At 34.7% G+C, this 20,496-nt stretch overlaps 1 protein-coding gene across 3 annotated transcripts; it reads left to right on the top strand.

Annotated features, from left to right (window-relative positions):
- Positions 1 to 3,985: 3,985 nt before the first annotated feature.
- On the top strand, positions 3,986 to 19,880 carry LOC113868777 (RNA helicase aquarius). 3 transcript variants are annotated; one of them, XM_027504662.1, is made up of 15 exons: positions 3,986 to 4,621; positions 4,709 to 4,798; positions 5,130 to 5,192; positions 5,823 to 5,909; positions 6,048 to 6,191; positions 6,311 to 6,471; positions 6,792 to 7,026; positions 7,164 to 7,274; positions 7,827 to 8,885; positions 9,014 to 9,277; positions 9,939 to 10,124; positions 10,904 to 12,058; positions 12,681 to 13,028; positions 18,636 to 18,932; positions 19,253 to 19,832. In XM_027504662.1, exons 1-14 carry the CDS (start codon positions 4,199 to 4,201, stop codon positions 18,894 to 18,896), a joined length of 4,587 nt encoding a protein of 1,528 aa, XP_027360463.1. In that variant the 5' UTR covers positions 3,986 to 4,198; the 3' UTR covers positions 18,897 to 18,932; positions 19,253 to 19,832. The 3 variants fall into 3 exon arrangements, with proteins under 3 accessions (XP_027360463.1, XP_027360461.1, XP_027360460.1); XM_027504660.1 differs by having other exon boundaries at positions 18,636 to 19,880; XM_027504659.1 differs by having other exon boundaries at positions 3,986 to 4,798; positions 18,636 to 19,880.
- The last annotated feature ends 616 nt before the right edge of the window (positions 19,881 to 20,496 follow it).

The following is a 20,496-nucleotide window of genomic DNA, read 5'->3' as shown; positions in this document are numbered from 1 at the left end:
CTAAAAATGTTTTTATTTAAAAATAAGATAGTTAAATTGGGATTCAAATTGTGAATCGTAAGATCTATTTGTTGAATTGTGAATTAAATTGTAAATATAAGAGTATAAATTATTGATCTTGAATCATATCAAAATTAATAATTTGAAACATAAAAAACATAAATATAAGAGCATTGTAACATAAAGAAACATTTATATATTAACATTTTGAGGGTAATGATATATAGTTAACAATGTGACATACACTTGTAAGCAAACTAAGATTCAAAGCATAACACTCAATCACATTATAAAAAAAATGACTGCTCAGATTCAACATATAGTTGTTCAAAAAGATAAACAAAAAATGACAGTGAATCACTATAGCAAAAGTTCAAATGGATAATGTATGATCATTCATCATCCCCAAGATCCATATCACTTAGTTTATTCTCTTCATCTTCCAAAATCAAAAGTTCTTCCTCTTCCATCTCATGTCTAATAATGCTTTCAATTTCATCATCATCTTTTATTATAGATTTTTCCTTCTTATCAACTTTGGTATTTAAGTTTCTTGGACCTATAAAACTAAAATAATGGAACAAGCATGACAACATGTATTTGAGTAATTAACTTTTTAGTATTTTTTGGTTCAAGTTCTAATTCTAAATCTACACAAATACCTCTTTCTTTTCTTGCTTGGAACTCCCTCATCAAAAGTAAAACACTCATGTATATCCATTCATAAAGCATTATTTGGTAAGCATGAATCATCTTTTTCAATAATACATTCATTATCTCATTCAATATTAGATAAGCATATGGGATCATAAGTCTCTCCTTTTTCTTCTCTACACCTTTGTCTCATCTCTAATTGTAGGTTATATTTTTAACAAACACAAGTGTATTTAGTCTTTGTTGTTCCAAGCAGTTTTTTCTTTTAATATGCACTTAATCAGATGTACTCCAATTCCTTTCACATTTTGTTGCATTATATGTAAGACTCAAAATTCTCATGGCTATCTTTTGCAACTCTTTACCTTTTCAACCATAATTCTCTCACCAAAGAGCTATCAAAATTCAAAACAAAAAATGTATAAACAATTAGCAAAGTATGTCATGTTACTTATTGGTTTATAATTATTTGTAAAGTTAGCAAAGTATGAAGATTGAAGATTTATCGGATTGCTTCTTGTCTCTAGTGTCTATTGCCATATTCATTCCAAACAATCCTTTTGTTGATTTAAACTTCTCATTTGATTTAAACTTCTCATGTTGTTGATCGATTAAAAATTATCCATTTATCTGAAACCATTCTTTCAATGACTTTATATAAATCATAAAAAATCTCACTATCTCGATTAAAGCTCTTGTCATAATGAAACCTAACTAAACAATAAAAAAGAGTTAGGATGAATAGCCAACTATATGAATTTTAAGATATTAAGAATGTCTACTTACTTACCTACAATTGAGATGATATGCAATTGTATAGAGAGGTCTATGTATTTGTAAGTTCCACCTAGTATTAATGATCTTCCATACTTTCTTATGGCTTGACTTTTTCTTTTGGAAATTTTTAGCAATTTACTCTTTAGCTCTATCCATTGCTTCATAAATATATGGGATGACTAGTTTTGAATCACCACCTACAAGTCCAAGTACTTTCACAAGTGGAATTACACACTTTAGACAATATTTGATAAATTTCCAAAATTTATCATCACTCAATATGCTCATCACTCACTTAGCCTCAACTCTATTAGCATAAGAACTAGAAGTAAAATCTTTTGAAGCAAACATAGATATAAGATCATTCTTTTGTTGCATAATACAATTTAATCTGAGATAAGCAATTGCAAACCTTGTTACGACTGGTCTAACTAACTCCCTTCTCTTGGAATGCTTTCTGTACAAATTAAGGGACCCATATATGCTTATATATGTAAGTTGTGATTTTCTTTGCATCTGTTATAGTAGCTTAGAAAATTGGAAGCTCTCCAATATCCTTTAGAACTAAATCAAGGCAATGAGCTGCACAAGGTGACCAAAATAATTTAGTTATCTTTTCTTCTAACATTTTTCTTGTTGCCACAATATTAGAAGCCCCAATTATTACAACTTGCATTGCATTTTCTTTCCCAATTTCATCTACCATGTTGTCCAATAATTCAAACATTTGCTTGGCATCCTTAATTACATCACTAGTATGAATAGATTTTAGAAAAACAGTCCTACTAGGACTATTAACAAGAAAATTAGTTAGTGACCTTCCTTTCCCATATATCCAACCATTGCATATTTCTCCTATTTACTTTTGTATTTCTCCAAATTTTGATAGATACTATTAATTACTTTTTTCAAAAAAGAGACTCTCACTTCATGATAAGTAGGAGGTTTTAAACCCTTGCCAAATTCTCCAATAGCTTTTACCATTTGAATAAAATGAGGACTTCTAACCAAATTACATGGTAAGGCATTAGTATAAATGCATTTGCAAATTTCTTGAATGACAACATCACTATCTTTGAACATTGTATTAATTGTTGTTTGCTTTAAAGTTTTAGATGTCCCTCCATTTTCTTTATTGACAAAAGAATCTATACTTCCTTTTTAATGACTACTTACATCTTGGGTCTCAAGCTTCCTAAAAAATTCTAAGCTATTTTCACTTTTTTTCTTTTCTTTCTCTCCAATAGTTTGATGAATTTCTTCTATACCTCATCTGGAACACTTGTACAGACACTTACATTTGCCCTTGTTCCAGTTAGATGATGTTTCATCCTTGCAACTCCACCCCAACAAGTATGAGAATAATATTTGTATTTCACTAATAGAGTGTGTGAGGTACGCTTTCAAAGTGTTTTCATATGATATTACTTTCCTTTGTTTTTTTGGTAGGACCCATTTGTCTCCTTAAACAATAAGAAAAAAGAAAGGAGAAGCCAAATTAAAAATAGAAAGGAAGGGGGACCACTAGAAATATTGAATACAAAGTGGGAAGTTGAGAGAATAATCACAATAATGCACTAAGAGACAATAATGTAATAGGAAATAGCATAAATAATATATGTGGAGAAGATGAAAGCGCAGGAATGAGAAAACAAGGTTTTCTTTCAATAATAAAGTGAGCCGATCGGCAAAAGCAATATTAGGGAGAAATCAATATTTTTGCAAAAAAAAGTTAAACTTTTTTTTAGGGTTGTTAATAAATCAGGTCATGCCAATCTGACTCGCTTCTTGTGCGACCCAGTTTACAAAGAAATCATATGCTGCCATATAGATTCGCAATTTAATCCTGATACATACAATTCAAGTGATTCAAGCAACTATTCAAGTATTAAATCGATTCTGCAATATGATTCATATCCCTGGGCTAAAGAATCGAATCACACCATTAATATCATATCATACAATACTAACTATAATGTTTAAAAATACTTTTACAAATACTTTGATTTAAAAATTAGTATTAATAAATTATATATAATTTAATTAATTTAAAAAGTATATATATTTTAATTTTTAATTGATAATGTAATTAAAAAAACATTTATAATGATAGATATCAAAATTTTGATAAAAATGATATTTACAACATTAATTTCTTTTATTTAAATAAAATTTAAACATTATTTAACAATGATAATATGTATTTTAAATTTTAAAATAAATACAAGAAAATATTAAATATTCTTAGTTTATATATATATATATATATATTTTAAGTTAGATTTTTATTACAATATTTGTAAATTTTTTTAAAAAAATTATATTTTTTTTATTATTTTAAAAAATAAAGAATATTAAATTTTTTAAATTAAATTATTAATTTTATTATTTATTAATATAAAATTAACATTATTTCACGTGAAAATGAGATATTACACCATTTCAGTTATGTTACAATAGATTTTAACTTTAAATTAACTTAAAGCGAAGTTAGTAAGCTAACCTCACTGTTAACGGGGGCATATGCAATTGAAGTGAAAATTTAAAAAATTGCATCACCATCTAATGAAATTGCAGTGAAGTGTATGATGTTGCAGTGTATGTGTACATGACCTGCACGAGAGAGACCAAAATCTCGCTTGTCCAGGCACTACAAATTTACCATACGTTTCAAGAGAGGAAAGAAAACCATATTTGAGTTGAGGAGGGTTTAACCCACAAAGCAAAAACCCTAAATTCATAAGCCCAGAACCCTAGATTGTCCCCGATGACGAAGGTCTACGGCACGGGGAAATATGATTTCCGGCGTCACAGGGTGGCTGAGTACCCGGTGGCAGCGGAGTCGAAAGCGGCTGCTCCAAAGACAACTGGTGGCGGTGGTGGTGTTCCCAGCACCATCACTCTATCAGAGATTCAGCGTGACCGGCTTACGAAGATTGCAGAGGAGAATTGGCTGAAAGGCGGTGATGCGGCGAGGGAGAGGAAAAATAAGGACTTGGAGCCTGAGCTGGTTCGCAAAATCTATGAAACTGAACTGTTGGTTAAAGAAGGTTCGAAACCCGTTCCCTTGCAGCGCGTGATGATCCTTGAGGTTAGCCAGTATCTGGAGAATTATCTCTGGCCTCATTTCGATCCTCTCGCTGCCACCTTCGAGCATGTTATGTCCATTATCCTCATGGTCAACGAGAAGGTCTCATTTCTCTTCTCTCTTCTCTTCTTATGTTCATTTATTCATTCCGCTATAAATTTCACTCATGTCATCGTGTGTGCCTTGCAGTTCCGAGAGAATGTTGCCGCTTGGACTTGCTTCCATGAACGGAAAGATGCTTTCAAAGGCTTTCTTGAGAGAGTTCTTCGCTTAAAGGAGGTCTTTACCTCTCCCCTCTTCTAATTTCTATATCCTTATTGCTATTGGTTTGGGGGAGGGAGGGAGAGAGAGAGAGAGAGAGATTGATTTTACTTAGCATCTCTCTAGATGACATGGTTTCATTTTCATTCATTACCCATTGCTAGGTTTCATTTCTTCTGCATCTAGTTGTCATTTTACTGTTAAATTGAACTTTCAAGTGTTCGTTTCCTCCTCTTTTCATCTATCTGATGAATTGGGATGGTGGCATGGCATTTAACGCACACTTGCATCGGAATCCTATATATATTGTGACATTTGGCTGAATCTTATGTTCTAATTTTTAATGTAGGGACGAGAACTAAGTATTGCAGAAAAGACGAATTACCTAGTTTTCATGATAAATGCTTTTCAGGTACGCTGGTCACTTTGTACCTTTCCTCAAGTCATAATAATTGTTGGCTTTAATCATGTGTGTTTTACATGATTGGCCCATAAATTTATCTCGTCACAAAGAAAAGCTTTAGATTATTGTAGAACTAGTACTACTTCACATAATCTGATAATCTTTATGCTTTCCGCAAATTTTCTGTTTTATTTTTTTTATTATGCTAGAGCTCCTAAACCTTGAGACGAATAGGGGGTGTTGTTTCTAATTTTTAATTTTAGCAAAAACTGTCATCTTGGAAGACAATGCCCCAAAGGAAGAAAATAATTTACAAATTCTAAAGTCATCCATTCCTATCTCTGAACATGTATTATACTGACATCGTCCCATCTCAAAACAGGTGTATTTATAATATGGCTTGTGGTTAATGATTGTTAGTTTGTGTCTCATAGAGAATTGACAAGGAAAGTTTAGCGTAGAAATGAATAGAATTGTCATTCCATTATTTAACATAGCTAACAGGACTTTGAGAACGGACATTTTATTCAATTCCACATTTCTACCTCCTTTCCCATTCTCACTGTTGATGATTCCAGTGAACCAAATAGGCCCATAGATCACTGTTAAATGTAGCTAAGCTAATATTTTAAATTGCAGAGTTTGGAAGATGAAGTTGTTAGCAGGACAGTCTTGAGATTGGCAAGTTTGAAATCATGGTACAGTTTGTCTTATGGTCGTTTTCAGGTAAGATTGAATGAGAAAGATCTATTTTTGTTGTGATCAAAATATTACCTTTGTTGCTCTTATTTTTTGTGATTATTGTTAAAATATTATTGATTGCATACTAAATGCATTTTGGGTCATTGGTCTTCTCCTATGTAGTTGGAGCTTTGTCTTAGTCCGGGTTTGATCAAGAAATGGAAAAGGATGATAAAAAAGGAACCTGTGAAAGGAGGATCTCATTTAGATCCCTCAAATACACCTGAAGTAATGTTTGTGAGAAACCTCATAGAAGAATTTCTGGAGGTTGTAATTTGTTAAGAAGTTTGAATCTATACTACAACCTATAATATTTCCACCATGACTATATTTTTACTTGAAAGTTGTAAGCTGAATTTCCTTTATTGTCTTTCTTTTCTTTTTAGATACTGGATTCACAGGTATTTCCCCAGAAACAATTATCTGGTGAGGACGATGAACTTATTGATGCTACTGGTTTGGGGCTAGTTAATGATGCTTGTGTTTTGTATTGTGAGAGGTTTATGGAATTTCTAATTGACCTCTTGAGTCAACTGCCAACGAGGAGGTATGTTGTCATGACTATCTGTAGTCTTTCTCATTTAAGGATTATGTTGTTTTGTTTGATATTATATATTTCTACTTTTATAGATCCGTGTAGTCGACCTCACCTAGAGGGATAAGGTGTGGTTGTGAATGATTAACCAAGTTACTTTTTTCCTGTATCCTGCCAATTATAATTGAACTGAAAATGGATTCAATTCTTAAATATATGAAGGAAGATGGGATTCTTTCAGACAATGCCATTTTTGTTGCGTAATCTTACAGAATAATTATTTTCTGGTTCTCAAATATATCCATTTACTTTGCTTCTGATTTGTATTGTAGGTATTTGAGGCCTCTGGTGGCTGATGTAGCCGTAGTTGCCAAATGCCATTTAAGTGCACTCTATAGGCATGAAAAGGGGAAACTTTTTGCCCAGTTGGTTGATTTATTACAATTCTATGAAGGGTTTGAGATTAACGATCATACTGGCATCCAGTTAACAGATCATGAGGTTCTTGAATCTCATTACAGCCGATTGCAGTCATTCCAACTACTTGCTTTTAAAAAGATGGGAAAGGTATGTTTAGATGTAATTTATTCTGAGTAAAGAAAATCTACTGTAAATCCTCCTATAATCCATATTACTTCCTCTGTTCTCTTAATTTCATTTTTGTTGGTATGAGAGTATTTTTTTTTTTTTTTTTCTGGTTGTAGCTGCGGGAACTTGCATTGACTAACATTGGTTCAATTCACAAGCGTGCTAATCTATCCAAGAAATTGTCTGTTCTTTCTCCGGAGGAGTTAAGGGACTTGGTTTGCTGTAAGGTATGTAATTAATTGATGCGACTTTTGACTTTTTTTAATAATCTTGATTTTGGATCTTAAATTATTTCCTGTATGTATCACGTGAATGTTGAGAGTTAGAATTGTCAGTTGCTATGTCTTTATCATTATTGCTAATTATAATGGTTTCATTCAAAGTACATGTATTCTTGGAAATTTGCAATGAATCAAATTCTGAAGATTAATCATAAAATCTTAAATTTTCAATTTTGTTGTCATTTATGTACTTATCCAGATAATTGAGTTCTTCAATCTTCCTCAATTTAAGAGCTTTCTTAACCCTCCTTTCTAAATGTGTACAGGCTTACTTTCCTTAGGATTATGATATTAGAAGTGGGAAGTGATCTTTTATTTTATTTACAATATATGTTAGTGGGGGTAGCTTTTTTGAATTTTACCAATGGCGCTTACATATCTTTATGTACTAGTTATGTTGATTAGTTTCAGAAATAGTATAATAATGCTTGCAAAGCATGAGCTGTGCTGATTTTCAATACCACAAACTTCTGCTTTTGACATTATTTTATTATTCAGCTCAAACTGGTCTCTAAAGAAGATCCCTGGTCAGAGAGGGTTGATTTTCTTATTGAAGTAATGGTGTCCTATTTTGAGAAGCAGCTATCTCAAAAAGAAGCTATTAATGCTCTTCCCCTATACCCAAATGAGCAGATAATGTGGGATGAAAGTGTTGTACCTAGCATAAATTACTCTGGGGAAGGTTGTTTAGCATTGCCAAAGCTGAACTTACAGTTCTTAACACTTCATGATTATCTTCTTCGGAATTTTAATCTCTTTCGACTTGAATCAACATATGAGATACGTGAGGACATTCAGGAAGCTGTTCCACATCTTCTTGCATATATTAATAATGAAGGAGATACTGCTTTTCGTGGTTGGTCAAGAATGGGTGTGCCAATCAAAGAATTCAAAATCACTGAAGTTAAACAACCCAACATTGGAGAAGTCAAACCGTCATCTGTCACTGCAAAAGTTACTTATAGCATTTCCAGCTATAGAGCACAGATTAGATCAGAATGGGATGCACTCAAAGAACATGATGTATTATTTTTACTATCTATTCGTCCATCATTCGAGCCTCTTAGTGCAGAAGAAGAAGATAAAGCTAGTGTACCACAAAAGCTTGGCCTTCAATATGTACGAGGATGTGAAGTTATTGAGATTCATGATGAGGAAGGAACCCTCATGAATGATTTTTCTGGAAGGATTAAACGTGATGAGTGGAAGCCACCAAAGGGAGAGCTGAGAACAGTAACTGTGGCTTTGGATACTGCACAATACCACATGGATGTCAATAACATTGCTGAGAAAGGGGCAGAAGATATTTATGGTACATTTAATATGTTGATGAGGAGGAAGCCAAAAGAAAACAATTTTAAAGCCATCTTAGAATCCATAAGGGATTTAATGAATGAATACTGTATTGTTCCCAAGTGGTTGGAAAATGTTTTTCTTGGTTATGGGGATCCTTCGGCAGCGCAGTGGACTAATATGCCTGATTTATTGGAAACAGTTGATTTCAAAGATACTTTTGTTGATGCTGATCACTTGACAGAAAGTTTTGCAGATTATGAGGTTAGTATTTCATTTTCAAATTCAGAGAAATTATTGTTGCATGGATGTGATTGATGTCTTCCATTGGGAATTCTTGTATGAAATTAAGATATTAATGCAATTTTCCTCTTACTTGATGTATCTTTCAGGTGTCTTTTGTTAATCCTGATGGCACAGAAAACTTGAATCCAAGGGCTCCTTTCAAGATCAAGCTTCCCCGAACACTCAAAACAAGCAGTGGTGCTCTTACTGGACGTGCAGTGTCTACTGCTGGTGCAACAAATGGTGTTAATATGGCTGATGGTAATCATCAGAAAGAAACACTAATTATTGAGACATATACTCCTCCAGATCCTGGCCCTTATCCTCAAGATCAGCCTAAACAAAATTCAGTTAGATTTACACCCACACAGGTGCACTCAGCTTGAGTTCAATCATATACTGTCACTTTTTATGCATAATTGTTTTTCCATGATATCTTTCTCAGTCCGCCCTCTCCCCTCACAGTTATTGAATCTTGGGTATTTGACTAAATCCACATGGTTCTGCCTAAACTGATGCACCTGAAATGTACAAATACAATTCTTGTATTTCTTGAGCCATTATATCCATTATATTAAGTATATGGTGTAGTTTGCATCACAACTCACATCCTATTTCCCTCAAGTATTGTTAGTAATGTGAAAATGATCAGTTTTCATGATGCTTTTTAAAATTTTTGGCAAGAATAAGGAGACCATGATTTTGTGGCAATGTGCAATTTTTGCAGTTTGTCATGAATTTGGCAAGAATAAGGAGACCATGCTTTTTAAAAGTTGTCTTGCTGTTTTCTTTGTACTTTCTGTCAGTAGGTGCAGTTGGTGAGAGAAAGAGAGAACCTGGTTCGCACATTTTTGTGGCGCCTTTCTTCTTTTCTCTCTAACTGCTGCTGCAGTTTAACTGCATGTGATAAAAGTCTGCCTCATATGCTTCGTTTATGTGTACTTTTTCCTCTTTCTTCTATTCTCCATCTCTATAAATATATTAAATACTGAATCAAAATTAATAATAATTTGGAATGTTCTGTTTAAGCAGGTTGAAGCAATTATCTCTGGCATTCAGCCTGGTCTAACTATGGTTGTGGGGCCACCTGGTACGGGGAAGACTGATACAGCTGTACAAATTCTGAATGTTCTTTATCATAATTGTCCTTCTCAGAGAACCTTAATAATTACTCATTCAAATCAAGCACTAAATGACCTGTTTGAGAAGATAATGCAGGTAAGATATTTTATTTCTCCTCCTCTAATATGTTAATTTTTTATGTGATTATATTTCTCCCCCTCTATTCTCAAATTTTGGCAGAGAAATTTGAGTAGACTCTCTGATGGTGAGAGAGATGATGTGTTGAGACAGATTGAAGTATTTTCAGAATATATCTTCTGAAGTTGCTTGTTAACTTGAGATAAAACTTCTGATCAAATCAGATTTCTATCTTTCCTCACATCCCTTTATCCCTCATATCTACCAAACCTAGTTCCATATTTTCCCTTCCCTGCAGTTCAAGATATTCTTAAGCTACATCATTAGTGTTGTTTTCATTAATCTTGGATATGTCAGTGTTGGCAGCAAAAGAACTGTTGTTTTCATTCAGATGTATTATGCTAATCAATAACTGTGTACATAGGGTGGTTTTTGGTTATTACTGTTGAATTGAATTCATGCACCTCTGATAATTTTCGTGATATCATGATTGTTATATCATAAGAAAAATTTCCAACTGTTGTGTTTAACATACAAACAATTGTTCTTGATCTTTCTGTGGGTTGAAAAGGTTATGTAATGCACCACACTAGTATTTGGTTTCAACAGGTTTTTTAGTTTTTGTGAAGATGAACCCAGCATTTACTATTGTTTTTCTTGTTGGGATTAACCTATGCTAGTCCATTGAGGGGTCTATCTAACTCTGAGCTTAGTAACTCTATTTATAAATTCTTGCATGTTATTCATTTCTTCAACACAGAAGTTTATGCATTTCATTTTAATTCTTTTTGTTTTAGAGAGATGTACCTGCACGTTATCTTCTTCGACTTGGTCAAGGAGAACAAGAGCTAGCAACTGATCTTGATTTTAGTCGGCAAGGTCGTGTTAATGCAATGCTTGTGAGACGGTTAGAATTGCTGAGTGAAGTGGAGAGGCTGGCAAGATCTCTTCAATTGCCAGAGGATGTGGGTTACACATGTGAAACTGCAGGATACTTTTGGTTGCTTCACATTTATTCACGCTGGGAACAATTTCTTGCTGCTTGTGCTGAGAATAAAGAAAAGCCAACATTTGTTCGAGATCGTTTTCCCTTCAAAGAGTTCTTCTCTGATACACCACATCCTATATTTACAGGAGAGTCTTTTGAGAAAGACATGCGGGCTGCTATGGGGTGCTTTCGTCATCTTAAGACTATGTTTCAAGAACTTGAAGAGTGCCGGGCATTTGAATTACTTAAGTCAACAGCTGATAGGGCTAACTACTTAATGACCAAGCAGGCTAAGATTGTGGCGATGACTTGCACTCATGCAGCTCTAAAGAGGAAAGATTTCCTTCAGTTAGGTTTTAAGTATGACAACTTGTTAATGGAAGAAAGCGCACAAATTTTAGAGATTGAGACTTTTATTCCAATGTTGCTCCAGCGGCAGGAGGATGGTCATGCACGGCTTAAACGATGCATCCTGATTGGTGATCATCACCAGTTGCCTCCAGTTGTGAAGAATATGGCTTTTCAGAAGTACAGCCACATGGATCAGAGTTTATTTACCAGGTTTGTCCGCTTGGGCATTCCTTACATTGAGCTAAATGCTCAGGGAAGAGCCAGGCCTAGTATAGCTAAACTTTACAATTGGCGATACAGAGATTTGGGAGACCTTCCTTATGTGAAGGAGGAAGTCATATTCAGTAGGGCAAATGCTGGATTTGCTTATGATTATCAGTTAGTGGATGTTCCAGATTACCTTGGTAAAGGGGAGACAACTCCATCTCCTTGGTTTTACCAAAATGAGGGAGAGGCAGAATATGTTGTCAGTGTCTATATATACATGCGTCTGTTAGGGTATCCTGCAAATAAGATATCAATTTTGACTACTTACAATGGTCAGAAACTTCTCATCCGTGATGTTATAAATAGGAGATGCGTTCCATATGACTTCATTGGTCCTCCAAGCAAGGTATGCTTCTCATTGTGTACCTTCTATTTATATTTTAGACTAAATTTTTAAATGATTTCTGTGATGAAGGTGGTGCAATTTTGGGTTCTTGATTTCTAATGATTTTATTCTTATTCTTATAATTTGGGTATAAATTATTCTTCTGAGAGATATTTACCTCTTAAGAAATGAGATGTGCTACAATGTAGTCCCTTTTAATAAACAAATCTTTTAGTCGTTGTGAGCGATAGTGGACAAGGCTCTCACTGAGATGTTTCCTTTCTCTACAACTTGCAATGTCACCTACTAATTTTGAACACTCTAGTTTTTGACTTTAGAAGATGGAATGAAGTTTTAGACTCGATATTATCAGCTTTCAAACTTTTACCTATAATCTTCATTTCATCTTTTGAAGAAAGTTGATAGTAGTGTAATTTAAGCATCTTTCAAGGTAGAGGACTGAGATTTGCACATTACTAGTACTACTACTAACATATTAGCAATATTATGCATCAATGCTTTTTTTTTTTGTATGAGGTTTTGAACACTAGAGCCAAATAGGTATTTCTGATAGAACTGTACATTTTTTGAAGTTGTGGTCTCAATCAAGAAATCTTTGTTTTCTGTAAATGACTGCTCTCAGGTTACTACAGTGGATAAGTTTCAAGGTCAGCAAAATGATTTTATATTGCTCTCTCTTGTGCGTACCCGATTTGTTGGTCATTTACGTGATGTAAGAAGATTGGTGGTTGCCATGTCACGTGCTCGGCTTGGTTTATATGTCTTTTGCCGTCGTTCCCTTTTTGAACAATGCTACGAGTTGCAACCAACATTTCAGCTTCTTCTTAAGAGACCTGATCGTCTTGCCCTTAATGTTAGTGAGATTACATCATATACTGAACGAGATGTTGGAGATCCTGGACCTAGACATCATGTACATCTTGTCAGTGGCGTTGAGGAGATGAGGAGTATCATAGATGGGCTGTATGAGGTATGTCTCACATCTCATGATACAAGATTTTTCTCTATTTATCTTCAGTTACTCTTATTTTTTTTCTACCTTTTTTTAATATAAGAAGATATTAATTAGGACAGAAAAGTTCCAAAATGGTGGGGGGATAAGGAATTCACCTCAATATAAGAGTAGAACACAAAAAAAAGGAAAAACAGAATTAACGGAGCAAAACTGCCCTATATGCCTCAACATATTTGGGAAACATATTTTTTATGTGGCTTATGGTTGGACCAACTAGAGGCTAGATGTCTCTAATCAAGTGCTATGCCGTGGAATCTCCTTAAACACAGTTATACGCATTGTTTTTACCTCTTCTATAAAAGCCATGAAAGCTAATAATCAAAATCAGTACAGGGACTTAGGACATACCCAACGGATGTTATTACTAACTATGGTGGAACCATGGTGATTAAAATAAAGAATATATAGAAAAAGCACTGCAGAATATAACTAAGAAGGGCCAACCACTGAACAGAGATCACTGAGGACCAATGTTATTAATGGCGGATGGCGGTTCATGGCGGAAACTCAAAAAAATGCCATAAAGTTATGGCAGCCGCCATGGCGGGTTATGGCAGATTTATGGCGGATGTAATAAAATATATAAAAAAATACTATAGGTCACAGAAAATAATAGAAAATAATTAACTAAAAATATATGTAACATAACCTTCAATCTAAAGTATAATTAAATACAAAATATGTAATTATCAAATGTCAAGTTAACAATAAAAATAAAGATTATCAATTTAGTCTTCTTCTTCAACTCCAACATAATCATCCTCTTTCTCATCCACCAAGGCATATCCCTCCTCTTCTTCTCCTTCAGATTGTGGAAGATTAAATTCTAATTCATCTTCTGTTTCTTCCGACATTTCTTCATCTTCTAATTCTTCATCATCATCTTCAAGAACCATTTTCTCTTTTCCTTTTGTTGTTGAACATGCCTTAATCTTGGAAACTTTTGCAGCTTTGATAGTGATACCACTTGATGGATTCTTTCTTTTCTTAGAATGACGCCTAGTATATGTTGTAGGCTCTCCAATTCCAGAAGCTTCATAAACAGTTGCCCAATTTAAAGTGTTGTCATCATAAAAAACTAAGTCATTTCCAGCATCCTCATCTAGAGCATCATCATCCATTTCTCCAACCAACCACTCATTACACTCATCAATATCATTGAGTGTAATTGGATCAATTACATCTTTAAGATTGTAACGTTCTTTGAGTTGGTGGTTGTATTTCACATAAACCAAGTCATGTAATTTTTTGTGATCAAGCCTATTTCTCTTCTTTGAATGAATCTGCAACGTGAGTTTAATTATAAGAATATTAATCAGTTTCTCTCTAATTTATAAAAGAAAATAGTAGGCTCGAGAGATAAAAAATTACTTGCTCAAAAATACTCCAGTTGCGTTCACATCCGGATGCACTACATGTCAAGCTCAAAATTTTGATAGCTAGTTGCTGCAAATGTGGAGCTGAATGTCCATACATTCTCCACCATTGAGCTATAAAATGAAAGACAAATTATAACTCTGAAGATGAAGTATAACCTTAAAATTAAAATATTGAAGAATTTGATGAATTACCGGGAGCAATGCTTTTTCTTTGTGATTTTGCAAAGTCGGACCCAAAGAGACCACCACCGCTCTTGTAAATTGGTAATTCAAGTAGTATACTTTGTTGCACATCCCGACTTGGCACTAACCTCTTGATACAATCATACAACCCATTTGTAACTTCCAAATCAAATTCAATTTGAGGGTTGTCATAGTAAAATTCCGGGTTTAAAATGTGACCAGCTGCATGTAATGGACGGTGAAGCTGACAAGTCTATCTGTTATCAATGATTGCAAACACATCTTTGTATTTACTTTCATTATTTTTGAATGACTTCATGATAGCTTCTTTACTTTTCTCCATTGCTTCATAAATATACCCCATAGCTGGTCTTCTTTCTCCATCAACCAAACGTAACACCCGGACAAGAGGAGCCATGATTTTCAAAGTATACACCACATTATTCCAAAATACAGGATTTAATAGAATTTTTGTTGCTTGCTTCCCTTTAGCTTCCTTTGATAACTTGTTTTTACACCATTCCTCAGAAGTAAACATCTTTCTAAGATTTGCTTTTTCTTGGTGAAGTCTTTCTAATGATAGAAAAGAAGTTGCAAATCGAGTAACTGCATGTCTTACCAATTCCCTCTTGTTTGTAAAATTTCTCAACAAACTCAAGGTACTTGAATGACTGTAGATAAAGCCAACAACCGAAATTCCCCTTTGAATTGTCTTCTTTATCAAAGGAAGCTTTCCAATATCTTCAAGCATAATATCTATGCAATGAGCTGCACAAGGAGTCCAATAAAGATGTGGTCTTTTCGCTTCTAACATCTTACCAGCCAAGACATAATTGCTTCCATTATCCGTTATCACTTGCACAACTTTATCTTCTCCAATCTCTTTCACAAGAGCATCAAGCATCTCAAATAATTTTTCACCGGTCTTCACAAAATTAGATCCATCAATAGACCTCACAAACATAGTACCAGCAGGAGAGTTGACCAAAAAATTAATCAAGCATCTTTGCTTTCGATCGGTCCATGCATCTGACATTATGGAACAGCCATGTTTGCTCCATTGCTCTTTATGATCTTTCATGAGGGAATCGGTATATTCTAGCTCTTTCTTTAGAAGTGGAACTCGAATATCATGATAACTTGGAGCTGGTAAATTTGGACCGAAAGCACCAACAGCTGTAAGCATTTCTTGAAAGCTCTTCATTTTAATGAGGTTAAAGGAAAGGCCAGCTCCAAAATCGAGCTATGTATTGATGGACCCTTGCCTTGGCTTCTTTGTCACATCGTTCTCTTATATTTGTTTGTCTCAATTTTTTCTTTTTTCTTTTCTCAATTGCACTTTCAGGCTTTCTACAAAACAAGTCCATTGGCCCTTTCTGATTTCCAATGGCAACGCTACGGGTTTGGGTATCCTCTTCATCCTCACTTACATCATAGCTTATACCTTCAAAGCTTCTCACATTTGGCATCTCAAAATTATTTTGATTCTTTTTTTCCTTTTGATATGTTTCAATCTCTTTTCTAACTTCTTCCGGACACTTGGGACAAGCTTTCACGTTACCCTTCTTTCCAATTAAATGTTGTTTCACTCTAGTGATTCCCGCACTCATAACTTTTCCACAAAAATTACATACAATGTTGTTTGTATCTCCATCTTTCACCGAATGAGCATATTTCCATCCCGGGTCAGAACGATTAGAAGTTCTTGAACAATTTGATGAAGACTCATGTTGAGCCATGTTAAGAGTAGCTGAAATAAATAGAATTTTTTTTTAAGGAAAATCAGAGAAAAATAGAAATGTGGGAGAGGTAAAAATTGAAAGATGGAAAGGGTAAAATTTAAATGGGGGAAATAAAGAAAAAACTGAGAGGAAAAATTAAAAAAAATAGCTACCAGAAAAATGGAGTCGCTGGAGATGGAAGTGCAGTCGCCGGAAATGGAGGTTGGAGTCACCGGAGATGGTGCAGTCGCCGGAGATGCAGCTGCAGTCGCCGAAAATATAGACCGAAATGCACCCAAACAGAAACACAAAGAGCCCAAGAAAATGAGATCTCAGCAACGAGATCTCAGAGAAAGCAGTCGCAGAGAGAGAGAGAGAAGTGGTCGCAGAGAGAGAGAGAGAGATGGAGGGAGCTCAAAGAGATGAGCAGAGTGGAGAGTGAGATCGTAGAGAGTGCGATTGCAAAGAGAGGGAGAGTGAGATCGTAAGGAGAAGAGAGAGAAAAAACCTGGATTTAGGCAGTTGGATTCTGAGCTGGGTCGGGTTGGGTCGGGTTGGATCTGGCCCAAAAGTGCAGAAAATCCAATTTTTTTTAAAAAAAACACCATTTATCACGATTTCCGCCATGGCCGGCCGTTACCGCCATGCTCGTAACGGCCGCCATGGCGCCGCCACGTCATTCCGCCACGCCACGCTATCTTCGTAACAGCGTCCGTCATTTCCGCCACGCCATACCGCCGTGGCGCCGCCATAACGGCCATTTGACAACACTGCTGAGGACAGAACAGAGACTCAGAGAACATAATAGAGGAATAGAGACTCAGAAAATAGAGGAATTGAATGTGATACTCAACAGAGGAGTGAAAAGAGACTCTAAACAAAGAAATAGAGAGAAACTCAAACAATATAGAGAAATAGAGAGAACAGCGATGCATAAATCAGAGGAAGAGAAGGAAACAAAGAAACAGACTCAGGAACATAAAGGTCACCTGAGAGGATTTCTTTTCCTTTTTTTTAAAATAGACCTTTTACAGGATTTCTTATCCTTCCCCTTGTACTTTTTGTTTTTCTCTCACATAAATTCAATTTTATGTGGGAAAAAATCATAAGCAAAGGGTGGAATACAAAATTGGAGGATAAGAAATTGCATGAGGAAAGCCGCATGAATAAACCATGTGCTCAGGCATCATGTCTATATTTCCATACTTCAATGGGGGAGGATAGGAAAAATTAACATAATAATTAAAACTTTATATTTTTATTTAGCATATTGATTATGTAAATTCAGTTTCAACTATGTATAGTTACCTATGAAGCATGGATATTGGACATGGATGTTAAATAAAATATTGCAATTTTTTACTATACTTGTGTCCTTGAAGTATCCACGCATATGAAAGTGTCTGATCAATTGTCGAGTTGACAAAATGTATTCCAACACCTCAATCAGGAGAAGTGTCTGTTTGTAGAATTTAACCTTGATACAGGGCAATATTTACTCACCAAGGAAAGAATAGGACTGATAACGGGTCCTATACTCATCAGGTATCCACTAAAAATACCACAATAATGGGTAAGATAAACACCCGCTTGACAGGTTTGGGTTTGGAGTATGAGTAAATACCTGCAAAATACTATTTCTGTTTGCGGTGTCCAAATCTTATGAAATTTTCTGTCTAAAGCCAACATCCAAGTTTTGCTTTATCCTACATCTATTAAATTTTGATGTTTGTTAGGGTTGTCCAAGCAGCCGGGCAATTTTCTTTACTATTTATTATAATGGTTTTGGGAGAAGTGTAAAACTGTACATGCTATTAATTTTGGTGGTTTATGCTCCATTTGGTTAAAACGTGATGTCAGAAATAGTACTGACAGATATTTGTTGCTACATCTTATGTCATATAGTATTCTTTACCTAGTTTCTTTTAATACATCTGCTTGAACTTTAGTTTTGTGTAAGTTTTTCTTAAACTAGTACATTATGCCTTTTATTTTTGGGTCTTGCTAAGGAACTGGTGAAGGAATCAGTATTTAGTTAGTTTTTATTAAAAATCACATTGGAATGCATGAAAATCAGGGGGGTGAGTGTATTATTACCTTTTTGAATAAAATTTAGGGTAATGATTAGTATTTCCTTCGTTTTTTGTCTGCTTCTTTCTTTAGTCTTTACCTTGTCCCATCAGGGTTTCTATGCTCTGCCGTTGCACTCTACTTTTAATCAGTTCTATTTTTTTCTTGGTTCTTTTTATAACAATTTTATATATTTATTTTGTTTCCAGGAAAAGATGAGACATCAGTTTCAGCAAAATGGGCCTTATTTTAGTCATTCAGAACCTTCAGAAAATACAGAAGAGGTGCAAAGTGGGCAGCAGACTAAGGACACTGATATGCCTGAACAAGCAGCGGATCCGCATGAAAGTAAGGGAGCTACAACTGCTGATAACCATGTGGCTGGAGATATGGCTCCTGAAAACAGCGTGGAGGATGTTACCATGGTTGATAATAGTGCTGGTGTTGCAAATGGGAGCCCAACATTGTAGAAGCCCTTCAAATAAGACAGATGTAGGTGCTGCTAAGTAAGCATTAATTGCATATTTATTTATTTATTTTTCCTGAGTTACATATCCATAGGTCGTGCAATTTCTTTGTCCTGATAAATCAATGCCAAATAGACAAGATGTAGCAGTAACAAATACGGTTTTGGATGTTCTGATGTGGAAGGTCAGGTGGAGGAATTCATGTGTTCTATTAACCAGTTGTTGTTTGGATGGCTTATTGTTCAGGTGCAAGTTTGTCGTCCAAATTTTTGATAGACTACGATGAATCTACTGTAGATTAAATGCTACATGATTACGAATTCAATGTTCAGAATCTGTATCTTTGTCCCGCTGGAAAGAAGGGCATGCTGATCTCATATTTTTCCATACATTAATAACCGACATCATTGGAGTAGGATAAGACGGTGTCTAGGTAATGTCCTTTTCATACAGAGAAAAAAACTTTACTAGGAGGATTTAAATGTGAAAGACTACCCCCAAATGTTGCTGTTGTGGGGGGTGGTAGGTCTCGAAGAAAAGCATTAGTTGCATTTGCTGATTAAGGGTGTCAGGTGTCACTAACTCCCAACACCCGTGGGCATGGTGAAGTGCGGATAATAGTGGTAAGAGAATGGAAATATGATAAATACTATGCCAACAAGTCAATCGAGCACTGTAGAAAGGGCTGGTTCTGTACAGCAAGGAATGTGGAGGAGCCAAATTTACACAACTGAGACTTTCCACGAAAGCTTGCGTTCCCTAAATACATTTATCAAGCTGAAGCCGCCAACGGTTTTTCTGTGATTTTATTGCAAATTACCCAATCAATTCATCACTAATTAACGTTTACGCGGGGGTCGAGCAATTCTTTTTCTTTTTAAATTTTCAATTTTCTGGTTCGGATCGTTCAAGTTTATTGTGTAGAAGATCGGTATCGAGCTCCCATTATTATTTGGTTTAGTTTTATAGCAAGTTTGAGTAAGTTTCTTAACGAGTATTCATAAGAAAAGAAAATTAAACCTTTTTATAATAATTAAAATTAATGTGCATTTTTTGCATTTTTTAAAAGGTTCCTCATTTAATTTTAGTTTAACACTTGTACACTTAATAGATTTTAACGTTCTTACTTTGTAGAAATCTTAATAATAAAGTTTAAAGGTTAATCTGTACTGAGCCTTAGAATTTATAGACTGCGATGGCCTAAATGCCCCGGTCACAATTGTGACAATACCAATAAGTACATCTTAATGTATGGATTAGCTACTATTCGTACACTTCCAATTCTAAGAAAAATAAAAAGGTTTCATATGTTCCAAAGTCTAAAATTGTTGACAAATTAATATATCATGAGTTTCAACATGTTAGTGGTGAGTATAACATTATTGTTTTACTCCTTGTGGATTAACATGAGCTTCATAAACTCTATTTGAAGTCAGTTTGAATGTGCTGTTTCAAAAAGCAAGTGTAGCAGAAAGAGTTGAACATAGAAATATTAGGGTCAATTGACTTTTAAAATAAGTTATCTTGTGTCTAGATTTATACTTGTAGAGGTTTTTATTTTCGTTTTATGTTACGTGTGAAAGAAGAAAGAGCACAGGAAAAG

The sequence above is a fragment of the Abrus precatorius genome, unplaced genomic scaffold, assembly GCF_003935025.1.
Source record: "Abrus precatorius isolate BTA unplaced genomic scaffold, Abrus_2018 Scaffold6, whole genome shotgun sequence".
Classification (NCBI taxonomy): domain Eukaryota; kingdom Viridiplantae; phylum Streptophyta; class Magnoliopsida; order Fabales; family Fabaceae; genus Abrus; species Abrus precatorius.
This window is presented reverse-complemented; position numbering and strand designations above follow the sequence as displayed.